Source organism: Panicum virgatum, chromosome 6K (assembly GCF_016808335.1).
Source record: "Panicum virgatum strain AP13 chromosome 6K, P.virgatum_v5, whole genome shotgun sequence".
NCBI classification, from domain to species: Eukaryota; Viridiplantae; Streptophyta; class Magnoliopsida; order Poales; family Poaceae; genus Panicum; species Panicum virgatum.
This window is the reverse complement of record NC_053141.1, coordinates 3,650,580-3,659,017: the sequence shown is the minus strand read 5'-3', so window position 1 is coordinate 3,659,017 and position 8,438 is coordinate 3,650,580. Positions and strand designations below refer to the sequence as shown.

Sequence of the window (8,438 nt, the reverse complement as noted above, 5' to 3'; positions counted from 1 at the left end):
TGCTCTGCTCTAGCTCCATGGGCACAAACTAACTCATGGTAGATTCTCAGGCATGCGCACTCATGGTGTTGCTTCATCACTAAAATAGAATAGCTAAAGCAAAAAATTCTATCAAAATATCGCGTCACTCAGTGCCACAACTAAAACAATTCTACAAGGATTCGTAGTTACACTTCCACAGCTGGAGACAATGCAACACCTACTCATTGAGTCATGAGCTATGTACATCCGCTGGTCCTCGTGGACTCCCAATTTTCAGCAGCTCACAAATAGGCAATACATTTGTTCACATCACTATAACAGATACTGGCATTACTGAAACAATGATTCTGACATCGGATATTATAGCATTATACATTTTTGACACGAAGGTCATAAAAAGGCATAGCCAGATTACATTCTATGTTACAGCGCCACACCCTGGTTAGGGAAAGGCATAGCCAGATTACATGACAACGTTTCTGCAAGCCAGGGTGCTACCGACACACGATACAGCAGGGTGTAGGTTTTCACGCTTAGCTGAGAAAATCTCTCATAGGATCGTCATGGTGAATCCTCTTCATTCGGTAGGCCTCCATGTCTTCCGCAGTAACCTCATCATTCCACTTCACGTTATACTTCCTCTTCCTTTCATCCTTCTCCTCTTTCCTCCTTGCATTCTCCTACAAAATCAAAAACAAGCTTCAGCATCTACACTAGGGGGGAATAACGAAGTAAGAGAAAACACACAAAATCAGATGTTAGATGCTAACCTTCTTTAGAGATTCCTCAAGCAGCTTCTTATCAAGAACAAGATCCTGAGGCACATCAGTGCCCCAAGTGGCTAGTCGCTTCTCTTCATGTTGTACAGGTTCATCTGCATTGAACAATTTTAAGTTAATACAATGAACCATGGTTGTCACACATGGGTAATAAAATAGAGTGGCATGCCATCTCATTTAAACAAGTTTATTCGTAAGCAAAAACAAATTGCACTAGTTACATTTGCATCTCATTGTCAGTTACAACTTATTTTGAAATCAGCCAGTATGAAACTAACAAGACCTGAGACCTCACTATCTTGAACAATAGACTCTTCATATGAATAGTTAACTGATGCTTGGGGCCTGAGAATAGTTAACTGATGCCACATTCATAGCTTTACAATTAGCTCGTGTGAGCTCATAGCCTCATACTCTAGACAAATCAGCCAATAATTGTCTCGGGGCATCCTTATTGGAAACTCGTCCAATACCTTACATGTCTCGATGTGTCAATGACACATAAGGACAGTGGCATTTAAGGGATTTTGTGATTTTACCATGGTAGCTGAGAATTTTCTCATATTTCTGCAACAAGCAATGGTTTTACCCTATGGCACCAATTATCCTACATCTAGTGTAAGTTGTACAGAATAATAAATAAGTAAATGTATTTCTCAACAAAGTACCTTCTGCAGCCTCCTTGCGGGCCATATTGGCCTTCATCAGGTCTGCTGATGCCTCCGCAGCCTCAATTCCAGCCAAACCTGTGCAGTAACTATTTTTGATAGTCTGCTTGCAGCATTTGTAGCCCCATTGATGGTCTTTCCACCATGAACCCCACACAGTCGTGTGATTATTAATGAAGATATCCTCTTCGTATTTGCTCTTGGGCAGAGATACATCCTGTAGTAAGAATTATGGTTACTCATTAGCACTCACGAGTCACGACCATACCAAAACATGGAAATTGATGCAAATAATTAGACTGGAATGGTAGCATCCAATCTACTGCAGGATAACCACTCACCTAAAGTGAAGGAGGACAGTTCTTAGTGTTAAAAAGAAGTATACAAGCCAACTCAATGTGCTCGAACCATGATCTAGTATAACATTTTCTTTTCAAATTTTTATACTTGTGTTTCTTGTTGGGTTCAATCTCTAACATATCCCAACTTACTTGAAACAATATAAACCAAGCCTTATAGCACAATCCTAGTTTCAAGTTTGTCTGTAAGAACTCCACAAAGTCCATAAGCATTTGGAGACTAGAGAAGGTATTACTTCCATTGGTTCACATTATAAAGATTGGATACAGGATTGTGGATGTTCAAATAGTTTCATTTTATCATAACCGACAGCCTTCAAAATTTTATACAGAACGCGACAAGCAAGAAGTCTTGTAAGAACAATAAGTGGTCAGAAAGTAGGAATGCTGTAACTAACAATGATCATTATAGTGTACCAACCTGTCCTTTGATTATTCGACCAGTACGATCATACTCTATCTCTCTTTCACTTTGTCCAAGAAGCAACTCCCGAGGCATTGTATCTTCTGACGCAGCATTCCCATACTTCTCCATAATTTTATCCTTGTGTTCAGACTTCAACATTTCTTTTTTTATCTTGAAACTCTTGTACAGTAGTTCTGCTTGAGATGGAGCTGCTTGCATATGGATATCCTGCCCCTTATCAAAAGCTTCCCACGCATGGATGTTTAGTTGCTTGAACTCCAGAGCTTGCCCACTGAGACGATTTTGGTTGTCACCCTGCACCACAAGGTTACATCAGAATACTGAATCCAAGAGTCTAGAGAACAGAGGTTTTCACATTTAATACTGTGTATATCTTGTAAGTTATATGTCATCTGTGACTTACCACATAGAACTTATCATTCGGATCTGCATCTGGCAAGGGATCTTCTCTCATGGAGCGTGTTTTTGGATCATAATATGCAGAGTTGACATCAAGATTCAGAAGATATTTTGCTGTGTCTTCTCTGATACGCAAGTTCCTGTGGAGACATAAAAAATTTATCATCAGCATTTAAACTGGTTGCTGACAAATCCCTGGCACAGGAAAACCCCAGTAGTAGAAGAAGAATCAGAATTTATTTTCTAGTTAGTACATACCTAACACTACCGGTGCTTCCACCACCAGTTGTGCGCACACGCTTCTCTACCTTAGCAAAATCCATCTGGGCGCTCTCATCAACTTTGGCCTCATCGATCCTGAGGCCATCTTCTTCATCATCTTCACTTCCTGCATTCTCACCATCCTTCTCACTATCCTTCTCCTCAAGTTTTTTGAGCTGCTGCTCTTTCAGATACTTTTTCCTAGCCTCTTCTCTAGCTTCATAGTCAGCAATAACACGAGTGTAGGTTGACGGGTCATAACCATTCCAGCGATCACGCTTTCCATCATAATCCAGCTCAAACGATTCGACTTTCTCGTCAGGAGCTATGTTGACATTCGTCCATTTAGCACCCACACTTCGAGGCCGCTCCATGCATGATTTCTTGTCATGAGTCATGGCTCCACAGCTGAAACATCAAGGGAATCGTTTGTTAGAAATTCTATACTAGCAGGCTAAACATTCACGCATATTTGCTACTAAATACACTGCAAACTCTAAAAACTCAATCCCCAACTACAAACTAGAACCAATGAGGCGAGCACATATCAGTAAGCAATAAATACATGTCGAATTGGGTCTCCAAAGAAATATCGTCAAACAATCACACCACTTACTTCTCACAAGCGCCTTTCCTGTACTTGTTGGCCTGGAAAAGCGTGGTACCCCTATCATACCACGCCTTGGTATAGTTCGGATCTGACTTCCATTTCCGCTGATGCTTCAAACTCTGAACACCATAAAACCAACAAGGAATCAGCCCTCCAATCAGCCAGATCCTCATGCATAGCGTCAGACAACAGCGCGCAAAATACTAGAGCAACCAACCACTTACCGGCTTCTCAGCATTAAGATACCAAGGTGCCGAGGACATGTACTGGGGGATGTGGGGATTGATCTCGTTCCCATCCTCGTCGACCTCAGCAGGAGCGAGCCCCGCCTTACGCGCCTCCTCGAGCTCGAGCTGCTTCCGGTGATCCTCCCGCGACTTGAAAGTCACTGCCATAAACAAGGACCAAGGATATATCATAAGACGCGAATTCGCCGCAGTAACATAAAAATCCCCAAATATTCGCAGGTTCCCCAAATCAAGCAGCAAAAAGGATACACCGCCACCAAATAAAACCTGATTCCCGTCAAGCCGCGGCGAAATCGCCCGGAGAACAAAACCCAACGGCAACGCGGCGAACTCACGCGTTGTTTTCAAGGTCAATTGGTGGCGGAGATCGGTGGATCGAACAAGGAGCCCACGCGAGATTAGGGTTAGGGTTACCGGATGCTCAACGCACCTGAAGCGGTCGCCATGGCTTCCGCTCCTCTCCTCCCCGCTGCCCTTCCCTTCGCCTCGCCGGCACGACTCGACGGCGGCGACGCGGGTTCAGCGGCGGACGGCGGCGAAATAATGAAGCGAGGAGGATAAGAGCGAAACGAATTTGCCCTTTCTACCCGGCGGCGAGCCGCCAGAGCCCGTGGCGGTTACCGCGTCTTCCATGGGCTTATAAAGCCCACTTGGGCCCATGGGTAACCAGGCCCATTACGGCCCAAGGGCACCTTACCCACCTTCCACGGCGACCCACCCAGATAGACCTTGCCCGTCGCTCCCATGGCTTCCGGCTTCTTCCCCTCGCCGTCGCGTCACGCGTGAGACTCTTCTGAAAACCCTAGGCGTTGAGACCCCGATGGCGACGGCGGCCACCGCCGCGGCGGCGGCGCCCGCATTCGCGCTCAAACCTTCCCTGTCGTGGCGAGGCTTCGTCACGCTCCCTCGTCTTGCCGGCCGGCCCGCCCCCCATTCGCTGCGGTAAATCCTGCGCCACCTGTTTTTTTTTCTTGTGGAGGAGTTCGTGGGCGGATAAATTTCTGAATTCGTCTTTTTGGCGGGAAGAGAAGGCTGGTCGCGTCGGCCGTGAGGCGGCCCCGCGGCGCGGTCGTGGTTGCGGCGGACGCGGCGGCTGCGGCAGGAGGCGCGGAGTTTGGGGACGAGGAGAACCCGTACGAGGTAGAATCTAGCTGAAAATGGGGGCGAAGATTCTATCTTTTCGATTCGTGTGATGATTTTTATGTTGTTTTGGGTGTTAGCTTCTGGGCATCAGGCCGCTAGATAACTTCGACCACATGAAGATGGCCTACAAGAAGAAGCGCAAGGAAGCAGAGGAGATTGGAGAGGAGGAATTTCTGGCCAAGGTTGGGAAGAATGTTCTTTTTTCTCAGAGTTATCTGGGCGAGCATATGGTATTAGCTTTGCTACAACACTAATTTTGTTGGGTTGTTGGGGTCATAGTTGGACAGGGCCTATGACACAGTTATGATGCAGCAGCTGGAGTATCGGAAGAAGGGAGTCACATATGGGTCGGTTCAGGTCAGTTGACATGCCATGCCATGCATGGATGCACATGATTCTCCTGACTTTGATACACTGTTCTTGTGATTGCAAGAAGTACGTGGTGTTCTTTATATGCTCCTTCTTCAGTGATTATTCACCCTATTTTAAAAAAGATTAAAAAGTGCTATGGATTAATAATGAGCCTTCGAGAGTTGTTCTACATAAATTCTTGTCACTGAGCGTTACTGAAGCCCTAACATGTGGATTGGGCCCACTAATTGCTGTTATGGATGGCACCACCATAGGTCATAGGTGCGATGCTCCTACGAATATGAGCTTTGCATCGAAAATATGTTATAAACACCAGGAAGGGCAATACTCGTTGTTTGTATGGTTAGCTTATGTTTGATTTAAGATTTATGGTTGCTTTTTCCAAGATGCAATGGTCAAAACAATCTAATTTTCTTCAGTTAACCTCTTATGGTGATTTTATTCATCTATTGTGTAATCTTGTTCCCACTATCAGGTATCCAAGGATATCAAGTATGCTGACAATCAACCAATAGTGCCTTGGGGACCAAGGTACTTTTTATTCAAGTTAACTTTGAAGATTCTATTTCATTAGTCAATTCAGAATTTTACCGGGAATGGTTATGTGAAGCATGTCAATGGTATGATTGTCAGAAGCATGTTGCGGGAAGTGGTGACCTTAGTGAATGTGGGCACGTAATCGATTTTTAAGTTAGCCTTTTTTGTTTTATGGAAACATGATGAAATGTGATTAGCATGACTGACAGGCATGTCCTGCCTACTGTTTTCTATTTGCCTCTCTTATTTTTCTGCTGATGATTATGATTTATGAATCAGTGTTCTTGTCCTGTAAATGATCTAGCAGAAACATTGATTACAAGGCAGATAAATCTGAATGCTTCTGACTACTAAACAGAAACCCTGTTTGAAGCTGGTAATGGATGACCAATTTCTCTTGCAGATTCTCCAGATCAACCGTGAAGGACATGCGCATAAATATGGCAATATCAGCAGCATTTGTATGTGCTCTTCTCTTAATTCATAACAATATCTCACTACTGCTGGCATGCTCATTGTTTTGGTTATTAACTTCTGTATCAAGTATCTTGTTATCCACTAGGGTTTATGTCACTATTCTTGTAACCAAAGCTATCATTATAAGTTATCAGCTTGAAACATATTTGGAAGCTTAATGATAATTCAGAGCACTTTTAGGGTTTGTTTGTTTTTTTCATTTTGTTCAATTCCGAATAATTCCTTCCGCGTACCTTTGTTACTTAAAATATGTTCTATTCCTCCAAAAAAATATTTATTTACACTGTTTCCAGGTTGTTTGGATAGCTATAATGGGCAATGCAGACTGGAAGCCTTTGCAGTTCCTATGTTTTGCTTTCTTCTACAGAATACTACAGAAGCTAAGAGCTACTGAACCACCAATTACTCCAATATACAATGTAAGACATTTTCTGATGCTTCATGTCTGCCATCTAATGACTTACAGTGTGTATGTACATTTTTATGGTAATGTCATCAATGATGCTCCTGTTGGTCACAATTTGGTTATCCAAGTTTCCTCTTCTCATTACAGTTGTTGTATTGCGGCAGAAATAGTATAAGCATGGGTGCTGTGTGAGATGTATTTCATTTTCTTATGTGTTCTCTTTGATGATTGACATGCAAACATATAGTCTGTTTCAGCTCAGCTTATTAATGTCCTGGTAACTGATTATATGGTATACAAAAAGCTTATGCAAATTTATAGTATGGTGCTTGTTGACGACAAGACGTGGGCTGTTATTTTGGGTTTTTGAAATGATTAATAAGATAATTGCATCTGGTGTTGGTGACAGGAATATGGTGAGGTCGAAGGACGGGGGATACGAATGGCGAAAAGAGTAGTCCGTGCTTTGGGTTTGATATTTGGATGTATATTCACTGCATCACTGGTCCGTGGATTCTTATCTGATGCTCTGCTCAATTCTTCTCAGACTATGTGCTCCAGTTTATGCTCTGCTCAAATTTTCTCAGCCTATTTGCTCCAATTTTATGTGCCTGTGGTCGTGATGTGTATATAGTATTTTGGTTTAATTGTCATCTCCTACTATTTTCAGGGTTATACAGCAGCTATTAACTTGATTGAGCTTTCATGGCAGTATACTCCACGTATTGTTTATTACTACCAGGTACAATAACTGTTGGTTTGATTCCCCTGCTAAAATCAGAGTGCCTGCAGATCTATCAGTTATATGGTTAGAATATTTGATTATTGTTCGCCTCATTATAACATAATGTGTAGAAGTCCATCAGAAACAATCAAAGACATAGCAGTAGGTCATTGTATGTGCATGTGGTGGCATGTAGGATATGATTTGAACTGAAAGCATAGGTGCTGGGTGGATATTATTCATGGAAGAAGCACTCCTTTGGTCCTTTGTTACATGTTATGAAATATTTATTAATCTTACTGCACGCTCTTGATGTATCAAATCCTTCTAGTTGGTCTGGTGTGTTTTGCAAGGAGGCAAAATTAATTGGCTGATGCTTTGTCCCAGGAGCTGATTGTTACAGCAGCTGCATCCGTTCTTCTGTACATCACAGCTTCATACTATCGATAAACGCGAGGCGATATTGTGTCCAGGATTAGATGATTCTGAGATGCTTGGACATGCCGAGTTTCAGTTGTAGGCCAACTTGTGGACTGGTGGTGCCTTGTGCATCGAGGGAAAGCCAAGAATCCACAAATTTTGTAGTATACTTCACCTGTTCACCAGCACCTGTTATCTTTTGAGGTAGCGAGTTTTAGTGCAGGTTATGGATTCACTGGTACAATGCTGATGGCCGATGAAAACATCTCGTGTGCATGTTTCAACAGCAGTGTAATTTATGAAATTTTTATTAGACCTGCTTAGGCTTGATGATACTTACGACGCTCTTCTATTTGATCAATGAAAGTAGTTTCTTTTGCGTTGCGCTGCCTCTGGAGCTCCAATTTGTCAGGCATTAGTATTGAATAGCTACAGTAAATAACAGTCAGTTGCCAGTTGATTCAGCAGATAAGATCACTTGAACAGATGCAGCCTCAAAACTTGTTGCCGCAATGGAGCCCATGTAAGCATCATAATTGCATGTACTTGCTACTGAAAGACGAGGGTTAATTGCAAAGGAGTTGCTCTTTTTCATGACAATCCAATTCGTTCACATGAACAAAATC

General features: G+C 42.8%; 2 protein-coding genes across 2 annotated transcripts; one reads left to right on the top strand and one right to left on the bottom strand.

Moving 5' to 3' along the window:
- Positions 1 to 281: 281 nt before the first annotated feature.
- Positions 282 to 4,332, bottom strand: LOC120711293 (pre-mRNA-splicing factor SLU7). Its single transcript, XM_039996758.1, has 9 exons — positions 4,164 to 4,332; positions 3,710 to 3,873; positions 3,492 to 3,604; positions 2,873 to 3,283; positions 2,619 to 2,754; positions 2,210 to 2,509; positions 1,430 to 1,646; positions 753 to 856; positions 282 to 662 (listed from the first exon to the last, which is right to left on the bottom strand). Exons 1-9 carry the CDS (start codon positions 4,177 to 4,179, stop codon positions 516 to 518), a joined length of 1,608 nt encoding a protein of 535 aa, XP_039852692.1. The 5' UTR covers positions 4,180 to 4,332; the 3' UTR covers positions 282 to 515.
- A 76-nt stretch (positions 4,333 to 4,408) lies between these two features.
- LOC120711290 lies at positions 4,409 to 8,203 on the top strand. Its single transcript, XM_039996756.1, has 10 exons — positions 4,409 to 4,675; positions 4,765 to 4,873; positions 4,954 to 5,058; positions 5,156 to 5,233; positions 5,724 to 5,779; positions 6,189 to 6,246; positions 6,556 to 6,681; positions 7,078 to 7,173; positions 7,339 to 7,410; positions 7,780 to 8,203. The coding sequence occupies exons 1-10, from the start codon at positions 4,554 to 4,556 to the stop codon at positions 7,840 to 7,842; spliced, it is 885 nt and encodes a 294-aa protein (XP_039852690.1). The 5' UTR covers positions 4,409 to 4,553; the 3' UTR covers positions 7,843 to 8,203.
- Positions 8,204 to 8,438: the final 235 nt, after the last annotated feature.

Excerpts from the sequence above, each read along its gene's own strand:
- LOC120711290 (XM_039996756.1), top strand. The coding sequence starts at position 4,554 with ATGGCGACGGCGGCCACCGCCGCGGCGGCGGCGCCCGCATTCGCGCTC. Across the intron at positions 4,676-4,764 it reads CCCGCCCCCCATTCGCTGCG|GCTGGTCGCGTCGGCCGTGA; the intron begins GTAAATCCTGCG and ends CGGGAAGAGAAG. Across the intron at positions 6,247-6,555 it reads TGGCAATATCAGCAGCATTT|GTTGTTTGGATAGCTATAAT; the intron begins GTATGTGCTCTT and ends CACTGTTTCCAG.
- LOC120711293 (XM_039996758.1), bottom strand. Across the intron at positions 2,510-2,618 it reads CGAATGATAAGTTCTATGTG|GGTGACAACCAAAATCGTCT; the intron begins GTAAGTCACAGA and ends CTTGTGGTGCAG. Across the intron at positions 663-752 it reads TTGAGGAATCTCTAAAGAAG|GAGAATGCAAGGAGGAAAGA; the intron begins GTTAGCATCTAA and ends TTGATTTTGTAG.